This window comes from Bos taurus, chromosome 26 (assembly GCF_002263795.3).
Source record: "Bos taurus isolate L1 Dominette 01449 registration number 42190680 breed Hereford chromosome 26, ARS-UCD2.0, whole genome shotgun sequence".
Taxonomy (NCBI): domain Eukaryota; kingdom Metazoa; phylum Chordata; class Mammalia; order Artiodactyla; family Bovidae; genus Bos; species Bos taurus.
In genome coordinates, this window is record NC_037353.1 from 13,375,314 (window position 1) to 13,395,437 (window position 20,124).

A 20,124-nucleotide genomic window follows, 5' to 3' on the forward strand; every position below is an offset into this window, starting at 1 on the left:
TACTATGTCTCTTTTACAAGGTAAGTTTCATAAATTTGATCATTCTTATGCCAATTTAAATGCTTCTTCTTCATCTAGATGAATTTAAAGGCCACTCCTTGCTTCAGGCTGCACGGGAAGCTGATGTTACACGAATCAAAAAACATCTCTCTCTGGAAATGGTGAACTTTAAGCATCCTCAAACACATGAAACAGCATTGGTAATATTTCAGATTTAAGTCTTTAAAATGAAATAGCCAAAAACATTCTAAGTTAATCATAATTCCCTGCTTCTTTTGATGATACTGGATAACTGACATAATGTCCTACTTTTAATAATAGTATTGTTCTAAAAAATCTGTGCTTTTTAAGAATTAGTGCCTCTGGATATATAAAGAAAATATTTCAAACAATACAGAAAAACAGACAACCTCATCCCCTCAATGGCAACCCACTCCAGTATTCTTGCCTTGAGAATTCCATGGACAGAGGAGCCTGGTGGGCCACAGTCCATGGGGTCGCAAAGAGTTGGACACGACTGAGCAACTAACACATCCCCTCAAAAGGCAATACAGTTGTTCATTTGTGCATCCTTCTAGACAAAAATTTTATCACATACTGGCATATATTATATGTGACTTTTCTATTATAATTATATCTCATTTGCTTTTTTTTATTATAAAAAGCATAAGTGTTTATGATTGAAAAGTTAATCTTGCCATCAAGATAAAAACCACCTGGTTCTCCTTTTGTTATTGTTTTTTTTCTTTTTTTCAAAATTAGATCTAAGTCTGTATATGTCCCCTTTATACTTGTGAATAAAGTATCTGTGAGTAGAGGCAGTTTCCCTAATGGAGGTAATGTTAGCTCTGTGGTTCTGTAACAATGTAGATGAGAACTGGGCAGTGTATGGAAAAGCAGTAAGAAAAAAATGGAAGTGACTAAAGATAAGTGTTAGAAGATCAGAAGGAGAATGTGGTAATCAGAGGCTACTTTAGAAGTAGAAATTTAAAAGGAGCAAAGCTTTGTGAGTCGCAGAATGTACTTTCAATGAGGGAAGATGACAATAAGTAAATTAATGTCTTTGGGGAAGATTTAATTGTAGCTTCCTTACGTTTTATGGCTAATGTTCATCCTTATGCCATGATATAGGGCACGAAGTTTATGTAGGAACCTATCTATAAAGCATTTTAGGCCTTTTTGCTACTTTACCAAAAAAAAAAAAAAAAAATCCATGTTAAAATAGTGTAGTTGCAGACTGATAAGAAATGCCAGTGCAAAATTTAAATCATAACAGCATCAAGATGGTACAGGGAAATTTGGAAAAACTGACATGGGAAATTTTCCAGTCTGAAGAATTAATTCTACATTTTGTTTCCCCTTAAGCTTTCTACTATTAAACTGCTCATTTTTGTGATTAGCCTTAGAATGCAAGGAATTAATTGTTGGTAGACGTTGTATTGCAGAGGCAGTGTCTTCTGAGTTTCGAGGTCCCAGGCCCTGCCGGTAAAAGGATGAGGCTGAAGAGAAAGGGTGCAATTTGAAATGGATAAGCTCAAGAATTCTTGAATATAAACTATTTTCCATTCTCTGTGCCATCCTGATAGATGTCCTGGGATGATGATTCAAAACACACCAAAACAGCTGTATTCACCAATTGGAAATGATGTTATTAAGGGCAAGGGAATGAGTTTGGTGACAGCAACAGTATCAGAATGAATCTGAAGCAAAGCCATGAAGATCAGATAAGCTTTATAATTAGCAACAAGTTAAAATCAGATGCATTCATGTATACTGTGTTTAGATGTATGTGCAAGTTACCGTGACAGTTAACCAGAAGTTTTATTCCATGAATTCTCAGGTTTCAGTTTTAACATTCATACATTGATTAAGTCATTCACTCACTGACATTTATTGAACACCTGTTGTGTATGAGTATAATCCTGGATGTTGGGGTGATAAAGATCTGGGACATGACCATGAGAGTTTTACTGGGTTTATGACTGGCAAATCCCTACCTCCTGTCTCTCTTCCTCCTTGATGCATCATAAACATATATCCTGAAGCCTCCAGCTCAGACTGTATCAATTTCCACCACCAGTTTTACCAAACAGGTAACCCAAGGTCCTTATTCTGCTAGAGCAACTCATTGAGAAAGAAAGAAAGAAATACCACCTAGTTTGTCAGCGATTCCATCAGTGTTTTTACCAAGCAGAATCCAGAGCTGACAAACGCTGTGCTATTTCTTTGTTAAAGAAATCCCGACGTTTGGAGTGCTTTATTAACCTTTAAAAAATAACATAAACATCATGCTCTTTGGGAACAGTTTTGAAAGGACTGTTGATCACAGTTTAAGGTTTTCATCACAGCAGTGGTAGCTTTTGCAGAGATGGAGGGCAACTATAAAGCTTGATCAAAATATTTAGTAACACATCACCTGGTAAATAGGATTTTCAGGCCCTGTCAGAATTTGGTAATCATTGCACATTCTAGCCAATAGAAAGTCTTTGAAGAGCAAAGTTAAGTCAAAAGTGAAACAAAGACATGAAATAACTAACATCTTGATTATTTTTGGTTGGATACACGAATATTCTTAAAAATCAGTTGTATAGTCCTTGATTAATGCTTCAATTTAAATTATCTAGCATTGTGCTGCTGCATCTCCATATCCCAAAAGAAAGCAAATATGTGAACTGTTGCTAAGAAAAGGAGCCAACATCAATGAAAAGACTAAAGAGTAAGTTTGCTTTTAATAATTAAAAATTATTGACTCTTTTGTTTTCTGGAAAATACATTCATTGTCCGGCTGACTTTTTCTCTTTAAGATTCTTGACTCCTCTGCACGTGGCTTCTGAGAAAGCTCATAACGATGTTGTTGAAGTAGTGGTGAAACATGAAGCAAAGGTATACTTCATTTTTGGTAATTTTTGGTAATCCAGTGAGTTGTTTCTGATTTTGTAGATAAAATGCCTGATTTCCTAAACTATTTATTCTCTCCTAAGTATTAGTTTTTCCCTCAAAATAGTTCTGCAGATACTTTTTTCAGTATCTTTTTGCTAGAAAAGCTGTGGATTTACTCAAAGAAACATTCCTGTATATCCTTCCTTCACCCTTCCTGTTAACCACACCTCACTGGTCAAATTATTCTTTTTCTAACAGTACACTCTAAAGAGTATCCCTAGCCAGACATATTTATTCTGGAATTCTCTTCCGGTGTCTTCTGTTCCTTGCTTACATGATAATTCCTATTATTTACCCCAGCCACAGTGTCTCTTACCCTCTGTTATTTCTGCCAGAGAACATGGAACAGAAGGAAATAAGTTACTTAAATAAGTTGACTAAAAAGATAGCTCTTCAGATTGTGAAGCTGCTGTTCCATAGTTGGCACTTGGACAAAAAGCGTTTTTTTTAAAAATGAATCACAAAAGTCATTCACTCCAGAGCATTCAGGAGAGAAATGTTTTGTTTATAAGAGTTATACTTTTTTTAGGAGAATATGGTTTTTCTGTTTGTAGAAACAGTATACTTAAGTTTAAAGTCAAGCTGATGTCACTGTGTTGGGCACCGTAAGCTTAGATAATATATATCAGCTGTACCGCCAAAAAAGTCAAGTAGACTTAAAGAAGATAAAGCATTGTATTCATGGAATAGTTAGGTTTTCATCAAGGCTAAAAGTCATCATTTCTTACCCAGGAACTTAAAAAAAAATTCTCAATAAACAATACACATAGCATCCCAGATTGGAAGAGATAACAGTCATTTAATTCAACGGTTTTCACAGTTTTCTTAGCCACAGATCCTTGTCTTCTTCAAACAAAATCTTGGTAGAAATACATTATATAATAGACGAGCTGGCTCTTCTCTAAGTGAACTTGGCAGAACGATTTTCTAAGCTGTCCTTTCTTGGATTTCCACTCAAGGAACCACTTCAAATTCTGCAGTTTTTTTTAATGTTGCTTCTCAGTGTCCTAATAATTTCTCTCTTATTTGGGGGAATTCTTGATAATGTATAATTTCAATCTTTCCTATTGTAAAGTATTAAAAAAATAAAGTTTATTTCTGCTTGACTGCTTGGCATATCTCATTTGTCTGTCTGTTCTATAACTTTTTGTTGATCGCTTCTTTTCTTACATGTGGTGTGTTACTTGAAGACTATCTGGATGCATATTGAATTTGAGTTGTATAACTCAATGAAACAATCTTGGCTAGGGTGACCAACCATCCTAATCCCCAAACTGAGGGATTTCTGGGAACACAGGACTTTAAGTGCTAAAACCAGAAATATCCCAGCCAAACTAAGACAAGTTGGTCCCCTAATATTGACACAGAATGGCACCCAAATAAAGTTTTCAAGTGGATATAGTTCACGGTTTCAGTGAATGTGAGTTCATGAATAAATAGATTAGTTGCTCTGAGCATTTTAAGTTGATTTTTCTGATTCTGTAAGCATGGAGACTAGCTTTTTGTAGGTTACTTTTTAGAATTATTGAGAAAATCTTACTATATAATCCTATTCAGATGTTCTCCAGTTCCATGAATGTGAATTGGATAATGTCTTAAAACACACTAGTGGTCACATAATTACTGAGGAATTTTATTTTTCAGTTACGTTTTGAAGAATTATTTTCCAGGGTGGCAGGGGTGGGAGTTGGTGGGTTGGGAATGAGATAGAAGGGGTCTTACCGAAGATTTTTTTAATTATTACTATGAAATTTTTCAAAAATACAGCCAAGTTGATAGAGTTTTACAGAGTGTAACTATATACTCGCCATATGAATTCTACCACTAGCTGTTCACCATACTGTTTCCTTACATATCCAGCAATTTTTCCCTCTTATCAGTATCTTACATTTTTTGACACACTTCAAAGTAATTTGCAAGTTACTATACACACCTCCCTAAATTCTTTTAGTAGGCATCAACTAGAGGTCAGTATTTGTTTGTAGTTTTTGTTTGGATGTGGAATTTACGTACAATGAAATACACAGCTCTTAAATGTACATTTACTGAATTTTGCCTAATGCAAAGACCTGTGTAACCAAAACTCTTGAAGATAGAGAACATAACCACATGGCAGAGACAGTATCCCATCCAAGGCAGTCTCCTTGCCTAGAGGCAACAACCATTTTGATTTTTTCTACAGTAGATTGATTTGCCACTTTGGACCTTCATGTCCATGAGATCGTACAGTATTCATTGACTCTTTTGTGTCAAACTTTTTTTCACTCAGGTTAATGTTTTGGCGATTCAGCAGTAACAATAATTCTTTTTATTGCTGAGAATATTCCATTGTGTGAATATACTGTAGTGTCTTTGTACAGATTGTATTTTAAATGATAAGATAGAAGATTAAGCCAATAGAAATAAGTATTTTAATGCTGATTTAGTGTCTGACTTTGTTATCTGTTATCTTGGGGTTAGTCTCTACATTTCTGCACCTCAGTGATCCTTAAAAATACATGCATTAGACCTTAGGCCGTGTCTATAAATGCGATGAATCTATGAGTGCTTTAATGCTAAACACAACTATTATTCAACACCTTAAACTTTTAATCCAAAATTGGGTCTCCTGATGTCTGCCTTCATGAATTGGTGAATTTGTACTCTAAATTTGAGAGAAAATAGTTTATTTGCCACTGGATAATAGTCTTCATAAGAGAATACTTGAGCATTTTTAAGTTAATAACAAGTGTTGAACCTGAACCCATAATTAGAGCATTTTAAATTTTATACCACTGGCTAATTTCCATTTTTTCTGATTGTTAAGGTTAATGCTCTGGATAATCTTGGTCAGACTTCTTTGCACAGAGCTGCACATTGTGGTCATCTGCAAACCTGCCGCTTACTCCTGAGCTATGGATGTGATCCTAACATTATATCCCTTCAGGGCTTTACTGCCTTACAGATGGGAAATGAAAATGTGCAGCAACTTCTTCAAGGTATTGAATACTTCGATGAAATTATTTTTTCAATTAACTTATAAATTTTTTCATGTATCATGTAGGAGTTGGTAGTAAAAAGATAAATTTTCAAAATTATTGGCTGTTACTTCTTCTTGATCAGCTCATTGTAGTCAATGCCCGTATGTTGTTAAGTCTTTAATAAGTTTTTCCCAGTAGTGTTTGCTACTGATCTTTGCTGAGTAAATAGCTGGCTCTTAAGCTTTTATCTAGAAAGGTTTTAAGAGTGAGATGTAATAGTTGCCATTTCTTTTTAAAGAGAGGAAAACTGAAAAGGGTAGATATCTCCAGTAGAGCAACCAGAGCTATAAATAATGCTCTAGAGACCAGTCCTGCCTCTTCACTCTTTTCTAGATCCTTCATATAAGGCATATAGAATCTGTACAAGGTAACCAACTATTTGACTTATGTTTGAATACACTGATATTCATTGCATTTAAAAATCAAATCAATTTATATTCAATATCTACACATATGGCATAGGTTAAACATTTCAGCCTAGAAATCTGGTCCCTTCCAATTAAAGATAAATAAAAGAAATCTGGTCCCATAATTTCAAAGTGTCTTTGCCTACATCTCTGTATTTTACTAGAAATTAATAGAACGTCTGACACCTCAAAGCTCAAATGAGAAGAAATGTAACAGACCAGGCGTTTTGTACCTTTAATAGTCCCCCTTGATGATCCTTAAGCCTGTGGTTTAGAAGCCACATTTTGAGAAAAACACTGTTTGAATAGACGAAGGCAGATTAATAAGATCTCCTGGGAACTTCTAAAATTCTGAACTACAAGACTGCTCTCAAAATTGCCTTTACTTTCCCATTTACCATGCATTTGTTTCAGTGTCAGAGTTGAGGGTAATAGCATTAGTTCTGTTCAGTTACCTAGTGATGGACATTGACAGTCTTCCTAATTTTATGCTAATGCTATACATTACTTTTCCAATGAGTTTCTTTAAGTGAAATTTCTGAGTCAAGGTTAACATAATTGTTAAATCATCTCCTAGAAAGGCTGTTATGTACCATTTTACATTCCTATTAATAGTGTATGACAGGACCAGTTTTCCTTGTCAGCCCCAGATATTATGATTCTTTATAATTTCCTTGGGTGAGTGTGTGTGTGTATGTTTGTATTACAGAAATAATAGGTGCTTTTTAAAATGCAAATTATAGAAATATTGACAGTGTAACTCCTTCATTTGCTCTTTGTCCACTAATGGATGAAAGAAAAGCCCAGTATATCATTTTAATTTGCATTTCTAAGGTGTATGCTGCAATATTTTTTCCAATTTTTTCTTTGCCTATAATTTTGTTAGTGCTATGTTGTTGTCTGACAGATATTTTTCCAAATCAGATATTTTTTTGGTTCTGCCTTTGATGTACTGCTTTAGGATGCTTTTCTATTTCAAAATAAATATTCACCTATTTTTTAAAATATTTTTAAGGTTTAACCCATCTGAAGTTTATTTGTTCTGAGATACAAGGTATATGTTTTCTTCCTTTCTTATGAGATTTAAAATGAGCTATAAAACATAGAGTTTCAGACCTGAAAATAACTTCACTTGTTTCTAATCCAACGTCTGTCTTTTTAGAACTGGAACAATCTGAGGCCCAGAAAGTTCAAGTGACTTGTTCCAATTCAGATAGCTAGTCAACGGCAGAACCATGGGTAGATGTCTAGCTGTTGCTCTCCTTATTTAATACTTTACCACCAGTCACTGACTTCATTATAGAGTAATCTTTTGTTATCTATTTTATATTCCGTTATATTGCTTAAATCTCATTTTATAGTTATTATTCATATCTATATACATTTCACGTATGTGATGTTTCAAAAAAGTTTATACTGCTTTTCCCGTACTACTATGGAGATTTCCTACATAATTGCCATCAAACTGTAAAAGGAACTCTGAGATAAGATGCCTCCCTTAAAACTTGGTCGGTCCCATCTTCCAAATAGAAGTTAATCACTCTTTCATTCTCTTTCTTCCTTTTTTTTTTTTTCTTTTTAGAGGGTATCCCATTAGGTAATTCAGAGGCAGACAGACAGTTGCTGGAAGCTGCAAAGGCTGGAGATGTAGAAACCGTAAAAGTAAGACATGATCTTATGGTTTTTTTAACATTGGGTTTTTATTTTGACAGTGTTTAATGAATCTGTACTGTTAAAAAAATCTAGTTATTTATATGTGCATTGTTTTAAAAGGTAAATAATGCTAATTAGTTCTGCTCTGCAAATAAGGATCATTGAGTAATGAAAGAAACTAGTATCACACACATCTCGGTAAATATATCACAGTTATAAATTTAGATAATGACGTGTTTATGGGAATGCATTTTGTTTAAAGAACCTATTCATTTGTCCCTTTAAAAGAATGAACTATATGAATTATTGTCTCTTCTTGTTTACATATGATACATAAAACAGGAAGGGAAGAAAACTAAACAGTGTATCCCTCTGTCTGTATGTTTATTCTGATTTCTTTGCCTCCTCTACCTCTGTGAGGACCCAGTGTTTAAATATAGTAATAACACAGTGCCACCACTTTTCAGAGCCACTGTCTCCCAATAATCCTCAATTTATCTGGATTGAAATGTTTTTTTCTTTTTCAGAAGAGCCATCCTGAGCCCTTCTGTGGCCCATCTCCTATAATGTTCTTCCATAGAATAACCTTTCCTCAAATTTTGCTTTTACTGTAATACATACATATTTATGTGATATATAATCATATGTAATGTCTTACTGCCTATACCAGATATTCCTGTTCCTACAGAAACTATATTAGTATATCCAGGTATATAATCCAGAAGATTGAAATTTTGAAAGAGCAAGACTGTTTTTCAAGTCAACTAATATAAATTAAAATTAACTCAGCATGTTTCATGATTAAATAATTCTTTAGTAAAACAATGTTAATTTCAATTTCCAAAGCTAGTAGGAGGGAAGAAGCCCTGTTGTGTCCTCCTCCCACAACAGACTTTCAAAAAAATGCTTGGTCCTATTTGAGGGAGCGTTGATAGGTAATAAGTTTTATTAAAAGCTAAAATTACTGATTTGATTCATGGCAGAAGTCTCCATTTGAAGCAGTTTCACTGTATTTCTCTATGGTGTTCTTAATCCTGAACAGACCTACCCCACAAAGTAAATTTTAGATTTCTTGAGAATAAAACGATGTGAATGATGGTCTCATCAGAACTTGAGCTCTGAGGATATTTATTCACTGTGCTTTTAAATCAAGAGATTTCTGAAAGTTGATTTTTAAAAGGCCATGTGCTCTTTTCCCCCGCTTTATCTGTGTAGATAGTACAGTCATCTCCAGGTAACTTCAGATTTCATTGTTTTGAAAGAAAAATGCTATTATGCAGTTTTATTATTTGACTTGTTTCTCTTACTGGCTAATGAATGACTTACAGAAAAACAAAACACTCAAGGGTAGTGAGCTGTTTGTTCTTGGAGGAAATGATAAGTTGTGTTAGATGGGCAGGTGGAGTTAAAGTCAGGTAGCTGATTTTTATGTGTGTTGGGTGGAGGTGGTGATAAAAAATTGTGATGCTCATCCATTTACATATATTAAAGAGCATAAAACTATGTTCAGTACACCTACTATTAAAAACCAGACTTTGTTTTCATAAAGATAAAAGAAAACTATAGGAAGAAACAGATGAAGTGAGGATAAGACTGGGTGCAGGAATTGCACTTAGAGAATGAAATAATGCCATTTAATTGAGGAGGACCTTCTTCTCTCCCTGTGATAGGCATTAGGCTGTCTTCCCTTACCTCTACTTTTAAAGTCACTCACTGGAAATTTATCTCCGTCAGCTTTTCTGTCCCTGCAATACCACCTGCATGTTTCCCAGTGAACACTTGATTATGTGCTTGCTTGTGTTTGTTTACTGGTGAGCTGTCAGGCTAGATACTTAGACACCTACTATTAGAAAACTTCTCTGAATGGACAAAATTAAACTTGAGAGCTAGGGAGTTAGAGTGGCCAGTGGTAACGATTGAATCTAGCAGCAGCACTTTACACGTGTTGAAAATACTTACTCCCTAGAGCCGACTTCAGACCCACAAAACACCCTTTATCAGTGGTAGAACGCTGAATGTGTGTATCTAACAGGCTCTCGTGTGGAAAGCCACTGAATAGCGTTACCAGACCTGCTATTAAACCCGTTGAGGTAAATCCACTGATCCCTGGCTCCTTTGGTTTATTAGGCTTAGCTTATCTCTGCTTTTAGGATAGGCTAGTAAAAAAGAGAAAGGATTTTTACTAATATTCTTTTATTCTAAAATATTCTTTTGACTTTTTTTAAACACCATGATTTATTATCTGTGCTGCTTTCTTTCCTCAAATATTCATACTTTTTATGCAAAATACCCTTGAGTATTTTGAGTGTTACAGCCTCTCTGAGTCAAGCTTCCTCATCTAAACAACAACAACCAAAAAAACGTAAGAACTTGAGAGTGACTTCTTAATTCTCCCAAGGATGGTGCATAACCAATAGCATTCTGTCCATGCATTCATTCCGTATAGTACAGTATAATTCTCTAGGTGTAATGCCTTGACAGTCAGCATCAGCGTCATATGGAGCTTGTTAGAAATGCAACTTCTCAGGCCCAGTCCCAGACATCTGGAGACTGGACCCAATGCACATGAAAACTTGAGAACCACTGTTCTAGAACAGTACTCCTCAGACTTTTAATGTGCTTACAGATCACCTGGAGATCATGTCAGAATACAGATTCTGATTCAGTAGGTTGGAGCGTCTGAGAATCTGAGTTTTTAACAAGTTCCCAGGTGATGCCAATGCTTCTGTGATCCCGTGTATCTGTATATATATTTGCCACCAAATGGAAATTACTGTTGCTAACTGGTACTTACATTACCTTTATGTAAATAGTAGTAATCGTAATAATAAAATTTACCCACTAGCTTTCACAAAAGAAGATGATTACAGATAAGAGGACCAGAGGGATTGCCAATAAAGGACAAAATGAATTAAGAATAAATAGAGAGTGTCTGAGAAATTTGATGAGACAAAATAAATCAGGCATTTGAAATTTCTACTAGATGAATGAAAACAAGAAGTCAGAATATACAGCATCATGTGTCTTGCATCCTACAGAAATTGTGTACTGTTCAGAGTGTCAACTGCAGAGACATTGAAGGACGTCAGTCTACACCGCTCCATTTTGCAGCTGGCTATAATCGGGTGTCTGTGGTGGAATATCTGCTGCAACACGGAGCTGACGTGCATGCGAAAGACAAAGGGCAAGTACCAGTGCCTTTATCTGACCTTCTTAGGAAAATCTGAAAACATTTTTATGAGACGGTGGTTCTTTTATTTTCAGAGAAGTCTGTTCTCCAACATTGGCTTAAATATACTTCTTAATTTCAGTTAAGATTTTATGATTTTTACCAAGTATTTTTATGAAGACTTAGTTGCTTAATGCCTTGTTATTTTATAATAGCCAAAGAGATTGCAACAGTAGTGTGATACTGATTTTTAATGTAGTAAATAGTTTGCATTGAGGATACTTGATTTCTTCCAGTTTATATTAATTAAAAAAAAAAAAATACTTCTTGGGAATCCCCTGTTGGTTCAGTGGTTCTCACTGCCATGGCCCCAGGTTCAACTCAGTCCCTGGTCAGGGAACTAAAATCCCATAAACTGATATGTGGCCAAAAGAGGAAAAAAAATTAAAATAAATAAAAATATATAATTCTTAACCCTAGATATTGCAAAATAGATGCTTGTTATGGTCTCTGCAATTTTAAATATTTTAAAAATTTCCTCTCTGCCCCTGTCAAAGTAATTCCATTTCTGCTTACAATAAATTTATGTTCTATAAATTAAAATCAGTAGAATTTCTTGTATAAGTCAATAACTTTATCATCTCTGTGTAGTTATTTAAATTAAAATATATCTTTGTGTTGTGTTTTTTATTTAACTTTTCATTTCAGAGGCCTTGTACCTTTGCACAATGCATGTTCTTATGGACATTATGAAGTTGCAGAGCTTCTTGTTAAGCATGGAGCAGTAGTTAATGTAGCTGACTTATGGAAATTTACACCTTTACATGAAGCTGCAGCCAAAGGAAAATATGAAATTTGCAAACTTCTGCTTCAGGTATATTGAAGTATTTATGAACAGGGTATATAATGTAGAATATGTTTATTATATTACTTGTAGCTCCAAACTTTAATAGTAAAGGGATAGGAAGCAAAACTCTAATTGTGTACCTAGACTTCAGAATAAATGTCATGAACACTATAAGCCAGGTTTATTTAGCACTAATGAAATTGATAGTACGTTGGTATCTGTAGGTATTTTACAGTAAAAACAAGACTGCAGTTAAATTTATACCTTATACAAACGTTGAAATGTTTGTGAAAACAAAATAGCATATGTGAAAGGTAATTTTTAATGAAATACTACTTTGTTTTGAATGTAGTTTAAAATTTTGGTTATATTCTTGCATTATTAAAGCTCAGTAATATTTAAGTGTCTTTTTTATTGTAATTTTTTGTGTATTAACATTGTTAATAGTCATGTTAACCTTTAAGTGTCTGTATAAAATAGATTGACTATTTTTTTGTTATCCAAAGGCAAACTTAAGCTAAATCTTCCCTTTCTGTTTTTCACATGCCCAGCATGGTGCAGACCCCACAAAGAAAAACAGAGATGGAAACACCCCTTTGGATCTGGTGAAAGAAGGAGATACAGATATTCAGGATCTGCTTCGGGGAGATGCAGCTTTATTGGATGCTGCCAAGAAGGGCTGTTTGGCCAGAGTAAAGAAGCTGTCTTCACCAGATAATGTAAACTGCCGTGATACCCAAGGCCGGCATTCAACACCCTTACATTTAGCAGGTAGGTGAACGAAGTGTCACAGATTTAGGCTGGCACATCTAAGATTCATTTTACCTGAGTAAAATATTTCCTGTAAGTAAATTTGAAAGATTCGAATCAGGTGTCTTCTAATACCGTATACACTAGAATGTTTGTACAGGGCCATGCTCTCTTTAGTATAGCAATTTACATTCAGTAAGAATAATTGGAAGCGGCTTTGCCAGTCTCCATGTGCTTTAGAACCTTTATTCCAGGTTATCATGTTGTTTGAATCATCTTTGGTGAATGTGTTTTCGCTATAGAAGCTTTAAAAATATGCCTGAGTCAGCCTTCCTGATGGAAAGTTAAAATTTTCAATTCTTCTAATGATAGTTGTTAAACAGAAGCAGAAAAAAGTCTTTACACTTCCAAAAGTGACATAAAATTCTTGTTATTTTTTGTATTAGTTTGTAAGGCCTGCCTTAACAAATTACCACAGACTAGGTGGCTTTAACAACAGACATATATTTTCTCAGCTTTGGAAATGTTGGCAGGATTGGTTTTTACTGAGGCCCCAGTCCTTGGCTTGGAGATGGCCACCTTCTCTCTGAGTCCTCACGTGGCCTTTTCTGTGTATATGTGCATCCCTGGTGTCTCTATGTCCTAACTTCTGCTCTTATAGGGACAGCAGTCACGTTGAATTAGGGCTGACCCTCACGGCCTTGTTTTAACTGAATTACCTCTTAAAAGGCCTTATCTTCAAGTACAGTCACATTCTAAGGTACTAATGATTAGGGCTTCACCATATGAAATTTGGGGGCTATAGTTGAGTATCTAACTTTTGTTCTGAGTTTTCACTCATGAAACTGGCACAGTCTGTCTTTGTCTTCACTGCATGAAGTGCAGCACTGTGATTTCAGTACAGCTTTCTGAGCTGCATTGAAGGTGCTAGCAGGACTTCCCTGGCAGTCTAGAGGTTAAGACTCTGTGCTTCCACTGCAGGGGCATGGGTTCCGTCCCGGATCAGAGAACTAAGATCCCAACAAGCCTCGTGGCCAAAAAATAATAATAATTTTTAAATAAAAATTCATATACCTTTAAAAAAAGAAGAAAAAGTTGCTAGGGAATGGGTCATTAAAATTACTGAGCTACTAGTCTTTTAGTGGAGTTGCATCATAGGCATGTTTGACCCATACAGATTAATATAAATATACATGGTTTAAAAAGAGAAAAAAGGAATGCAGGTGTTTCTGCCACTTTGTGTAGTGTGGGAAGTGCTCTTCTCTCAGTTCCTTTCAGTCTCACATTGTGAGCAACTATGTTCCTAGGGAGTTTCTGTTTATTTTTTGGCCATGCCTGGCGTGGCATGCAGGATCTTAGTTTCCCAACCAGGTATCAAACCCAGGCCCCCTGCAATGGAAGCACAGAGTCCCAGCCATTTCCACCAGCTAAGTCCCATAAGAGATCATTTTAGTGTTTGTGGTTTAGACCTTTAAATTATGACCCCGTGTGAGTTGGGACCCCACAGGCCAAGGGAAAGAATTACTCCATCTCTGTGTCTTTTAGAGCATTTTGGAAGTGATAAACCACAAATGCTAACAAAGTGAGGTGAGACTTTTCTTCCTCTGGCAATCAGGAGTTAGTAGTCTGTGTAAGACAAAATGTGGCCTGATCTCAGATTTGGATTGTGCTGTGCATAATTATTTACATTAGGCTTTGAATGGTAGCTTATCTAGAACACTATTACTTTGTAAGTCTGTGTTATCTTTGTAAGTGACAAATACATTGTACACACAGAACGTTTCTCACTTACGTAGTATTATGCTTTGAGACATGGAAGGACTTTTGGATTTGGTGTATTTAGCTTACGGTAGTTTTGTTTTTCTTGATCTTACTGAAATTTTTTTTTTTTTTTGCTTTCGATGTCTCAGCAAAAGGCTGAAAACTGCAGTAAAAGTGAATGAATTATATATTTTGAACTATTTTAAAGTTTCAAGTGACAGCTGATTTTATGTTGGCAAAGTTAAATTCCAGATTTGCTTTCAAACTATGATTATGTGTCAGATACAGTATATCAATATATCTTTTTTTTTTTTTTTTTTTTACCAAGAACACATACTAAGAAAGCTGTCGGTTCCCAAGATGACAGCTGGGGGATTATAGTACATTTATAAAATACTCAGTTTTACTACTTCATGGCTTTAGCAGCAGTAGATTCTGCTGCCCGTAGAGATGTGTACACTTACATTCTCTCTGGCAAAAAGCATGTCTTTGTGATCTTCTGAGGAAATGGGACCCTGAGACCCACTGATATGTTGTCTTCTGCTCTGCCAGCCACTTCTGTTCCTAACTTCGCTTTTGTATGATTGGATGCCTTTTGCTTGCAGCCTTGAGACCATTTACCTGAGTTGAGGAAGTTGTATATATAATAACCATGAAGGCAGGGACTTTGGTAAGAAGGTTTTAAAAGGAGCTATTTAAGTAAATCAGCCAGTATAACTTTAGAATCTCAAAAAGAAATGAATTTCATCACTGAAAATTTCCAACTTGAGGCCAGTGGGCAATTTTTTTCATAAGCTAAATCTTTAATAGATTCCATTGGAGAATTTCAGATTTCTATCAAATCTCTTATTTTAAAAATCCTATCTTTTAGAAATATATATATACATATATGTAGCTATTTTTATATTAACAAGTAAAAGTAATTTTACTTCTTTCCTGAATTAGCTGGTTATAATAATTTAGAAGTTGCGGAATATCTCCTACAGCATGGAGCTGATGTGAATGCTCAGGACAAAGGAGGACTTATCCCTTTACACAATGCAGCATCTTACGGCGTAAGTTCTTTCATGTTAGCTTTTAAAATGCTGGCAGTTTTCTCAGTGAAAATCAGTGTTACAATGCAAAGGAAACTTAGTTTGACTTTCTCATTTTACAGAGAAGTAAATATGAGCGCTAAAGAGTAAATAACCTCTAAGTTTCCATTTTCAGGCTGTTGTAGCTTACGGGGAGCTTGCTGTCTGACATGGACGTTTTGTCTTCTGTTATTTTACCTTCCTCAGCACACATCTCTTATTTTTAGTGAGATGTTAGTGATTTTGTTTATTTGTTGGTACCCAGAAAATCCACTGGGGTCATACAAATCTGTTGAGATCAGATGCATTGTTTCTGACTTACATTTAATAGCCTTGAATATTAATCATCAGTATTGACCATCTTCAGTTGATTAATTAAGGAAGGCTGCAGGTTTATAAATTGATGTTTAGCAGTTATAATACCTAAATGAGATATTGTTAAAGTTCCATTAGTTTAGTTTCTTTCTGTGTAGTATTATCTATTTTCTGGATATTTTCTCAAGTTATATAAATGTCTACTACTGTAATTTCTAATCAGTAGCCCATAAATATTGATGGAGAAAAAACACAGTTTTTCATTTCTAGAGTATAGCTAGTGTCTTTTTAAGAACTACAATATAATAAAGTAATAATTCAGACTATAACAGGTTTATTTTCTTCTACAGCATGTAGATGTAGCAGCTTTGCTAATAAAATATAATGCGTGTGTCAATGCTACGGACAAATGGGCTTTCACACCTTTGCACGAGGCAGCCCAGAAGGGACGAACACAGCTTTGTGCGTTATTATTGGCCCATGGAGCTGATCCAACTCTTAAAAATCAGGAAGGACAAACACCTTTAGATTTAGTTTCAGTAAGTGATGGGATTTTTGAAAAATCTCAGTGCTTTCCTGATGTCTTGACAATTCCCTTGGCATATATATATATATATAATGTTTTCTTGGTGAATGTGGCAAAATCTGGCGTTCAGCTTGGTTTAAATTTTGGCTCTCTTTGGTATTAAAATATAATAAGTAAATAGTAGAATTATCAGTTTTTGTAAGCTGAGTACTTTTAGAAATGGGAAAAAGAAGTATAAGGTATACTGCTTACAGTAGTTGGGAAACAAGCAGGCAGGGCACTTCATGAACAGCGTTCAAGGGGCACAAGATAGTATGGGCCCGGGGGTCTTTATGAACCACCCAGCCGGGAGCGTTGCCTCCAGCATGCAGCTGCAGAGCCTGGTTTATAGACATTTTCTTCCCTCCAAACACTGTCTCATCTCAAAGGTTTTATTGCATACCCTGCCAAAACCGTTCATGAAACAAGTTTGTTCCTCCAGTTTTCTGTGGCAAGTCCTTTTTCCGTTTCCTCTCCTGAGAAAATTCCTACATGTGTCTCCACCGTGGCCTCCAGCCTCTGCCGCGGCCACTGTGACTCAGGTGCCTCTCTTGCCTCTGCCCCTGAGGACACTGACCCAGAGCAGTGGAGGGAAGGGGAGAGGAAATTCTTCTTGAGATGGAGAAGGAGAGTCTGTCTTGCAGATTGCTTTCTACCGAGAGATTCCACGGTTGCAAGTTACATTGAGAAACTGAAATTTAGTTCAGCTGGTTGGATAGAATTTTCTAAGCAGGCTGACAGCTCAACTGTATTTGAAAGATTATTTCTTAAGGGAAATGGCCTTCCAGTTCCAAGCTAACTTAGAAGTGAACTTTTTTTAATTCAGTCCACCCATGTGTTAGTACACTAGATACAATTAAGTGACATTGAAACAGGGTGCCCTAGAGAACATGCTTGGGCTTTAGAGTCAAACAGACCTGCCTTAGAATTTTAGCTCTACCACTTAACAGTTGTATGGTTTTGCAGGTTGCTTAACCTCAAAGCCTCAGTTACCTAATCTGTAAATGGAGGTAAAATGTATTTGGTTAATGTGAGAATTAAATGAGGGGATATACCTCATGCTCTCAGGTACATAAGAGGCATCCAATAAATTGTGCTATTATTATTTTTCAATGTTACATACCACCTATGAGTGTCATGGGAGTCCTCAGATTCAGGGAAAGAAGATGAGGATTGAAAAGGCAGTATAAATGACAAGCCATGAAAATAAGTCCTGATTACTTCTTGCTGAATGTTAATTACTTGGTGTCTTAATTGAGCATTGTAAAAGAATAGTTGTTGTTTAATTGCTAAGTCATGTCTGACTCTTTTGGGACCCTATGGCCTATAGCCCACCAGGCTCCTCTGTCTATGGGATTTCCCAAGCAAGAATACTAGAGTGGGTTCCATTTCCTTCTCCAGGGGATATTCCCAACCCAGGGATTGAACCCACGTCTCCTGCTTGCCAGGCGGATTCTTTACCACTGAGCCACCGAAAGAATAGTATTTGTTACTAATTAAATTAATATACCAGTAAATTTGGGGATTTTTTTCCATTCTGGCATATTTGATTAAAATTATATCCTTGTTCCCTACCCTTCCAAATGTTCGATTTTGAGAAACAAATATGTTGCTGAAATTTTTCCCCAAAAAATCAACCATCATTCTGTTTGCTAAAGTTCTACGTAGATCGAATTACTTCAGAATGCCTTTAAAAGTTTTCAGATATTACTTTTTAAAGTTTATATTTCTAAAATTAATTTCAGTACTTTTCAATCATGATGTCTTAGGATTTTTTTTTCTTGCTTTGCCACATCTTAAACTTCTATTTTGTATGCCGCAGAGTATATGTTCTATATTCTGTTTTACATTTAATAACAGTTTAGCTGAATATCACTTACTTGCTTCACTTTTTAAAATAATCATCTTTATATAAGCAATTCTAGTGCGAATCTGCTAGGGCTTTGTCTCTTTTTTTAATGCATTCTGTTGGGTATAGTAGAGTTTTACACCTGCTTACTGCGGATTTCATCTCCATCTGACATCTACTCCAGGCAGATGATGTCAGTGCCCTCCTGACAGCAGCCATGCCCCCTTCAGCTCTGCCTTCGTGTTATAAACCGCAAGTGCTCAATGGCATGAGAAGCCCAGCAGCCACCACAGATGCTCTGTCTTCAGGTCCATCCAGCCCATCAAGCCTTTCTGCAGCCAGCAGTCTTGACAATTTGTCTGGCAGTTTTTCTGAGCTATCTTCAGTAGTCAGTTCAAGTGGAACAGAGGGTGCTTCCAGTTTGGAGAAAAAGGAAGGTGAGATATCAGCCAATATCAGCCAAAATAACTGATATTGGATTGCTAAAAAGTCATTTTTAATATTATTGAATTCTAATGAAACTTTCTCCCTCTGCGTTCAGACTTGATGAGGTTCTAATGTTAACCTACTCTTTAGATGTAAACAACCTTTTTGAAAGCTATAGAAATCCTTTTGGTTGAATAGTATGCCTTTATTTATCTCTTCCAGTGTATTATAATTTTGAGTTTTTTTTTTTTTTAAAGGAAAGGAATTCTGTGGTAGTCCAGTGATTAGGACTTGACAGTTTCACTGCCATGGGCCTTGTTTCAGTCCCTAATTGGGTAACTAAGATCCCACTAGCCACATGGTGCTGCCAAAAAAGAAAATAAAAAGACACATATACCTACAGTCTCTTTACCCTAAGATAGGGAAACTTCGTTTTTGCATTCAGGTATAATTGACATATTATATTAGTTTAAGCTGTATGGAAACTTATTTTAAAGATACAATTAAAAATAAATTTTTAAAAAAGAAAAGATTTGTTTGTAACATGTGAGTGCCTCCTTGGTTAGGCCTTTCTTTTAATGATGAAATTTTATACCTTTTTTCACTTTTTTTTTTGGTATGGCAGCACATATATGGGCTCTTAGTTCTCTGACTAGGGATTGAACCTGTGGCCCCTGCATTGGGAGTGCAGAGTCTTAACCACTGGACCGCCATGGAAGTCCTCTTTGTAATTTTGATGTTAAGTTTAATATTATATTGTGATGGCTGTTACATTTTGTTTCATCTTTATATTCTTTGTACATATAATATCACAAAACTTTGCTGTTGTAATGTTGATACACATTATTCCGATGTGAAATTCTGTGTTGTTTTTTTATTTTCCAGTTCCAGGAATAGATTTTAGCATAACTCAATTTGTAAGAAATCTTGGGCTTGAACACCTAATGGATATATTTGAGCGAGAACAGGTAAGTACATGAGTTGTTTCAGTTGGTTTGCTGTTTTGGGGAACCTCAAGGGAAAAATAGAAACTTTTGAAATGCCCTGAGCCATTCAACATATTGAGGACTGAAAAGGATGTGTGTTTTTTGTAAGGACTGGAAATCAATCCCTCTTCTAATTTGGCTTGTTTTTTTCCCATTCAGTTTGTTGCTCTTGTTGTTTACTCACTAAGTCATGTTTAGTTTATTAGCACATAAAAATTGTTTCTGTGTGGTAACAAAATAGCTTTCTTGAATAAATCTAGCTTATGCATTTCTTAAAGATAAGTTATCCTTGACCTCAGTTTGTTCAGTTCTCTTACATCAATCACTACCCGCTCTAAGCCTGACAGGTTGCTAACCACTTTG

General features: G+C 35.6%; 1 protein-coding gene across 2 annotated transcripts in view; it reads left to right on the top strand.

Annotated features, from left to right (window-relative positions):
• TNKS2 (tankyrase 2) overlaps positions 1-20,124 on the top strand; it is a 65,408-nt gene that overhangs the window by 27,298 nt on the left and 17,986 nt on the right. Inside the window, exons 9-20 of one of the 2 annotated variants that reach the window (XM_024986072.2) lie at positions 79-200; positions 2,625-2,716; positions 2,805-2,883; positions 5,747-5,918; positions 7,950-8,029; positions 11,059-11,204; positions 11,898-12,063; positions 12,588-12,807; positions 15,493-15,602; positions 16,286-16,474; positions 18,534-18,786; positions 19,661-19,743. In XM_024986072.2, the coding sequence (XP_024841840.1) occupies positions 79-200; positions 2,625-2,716; positions 2,805-2,883; positions 5,747-5,918; positions 7,950-8,029; positions 11,059-11,204; positions 11,898-12,063; positions 12,588-12,807; positions 15,493-15,602; positions 16,286-16,474; positions 18,534-18,786; positions 19,661-19,743 (1,712 nt within the window). The remainder of the gene's footprint in view (positions 1-78; positions 201-2,624; positions 2,717-2,804; positions 2,884-5,746; positions 5,919-7,949; positions 8,030-11,058; positions 11,205-11,897; positions 12,064-12,587; positions 12,808-15,492; positions 15,603-16,285; positions 16,475-18,533; positions 18,787-19,660; positions 19,744-20,124) is intronic. The other variant, XM_024986073.2, reaches the window with a different exon arrangement.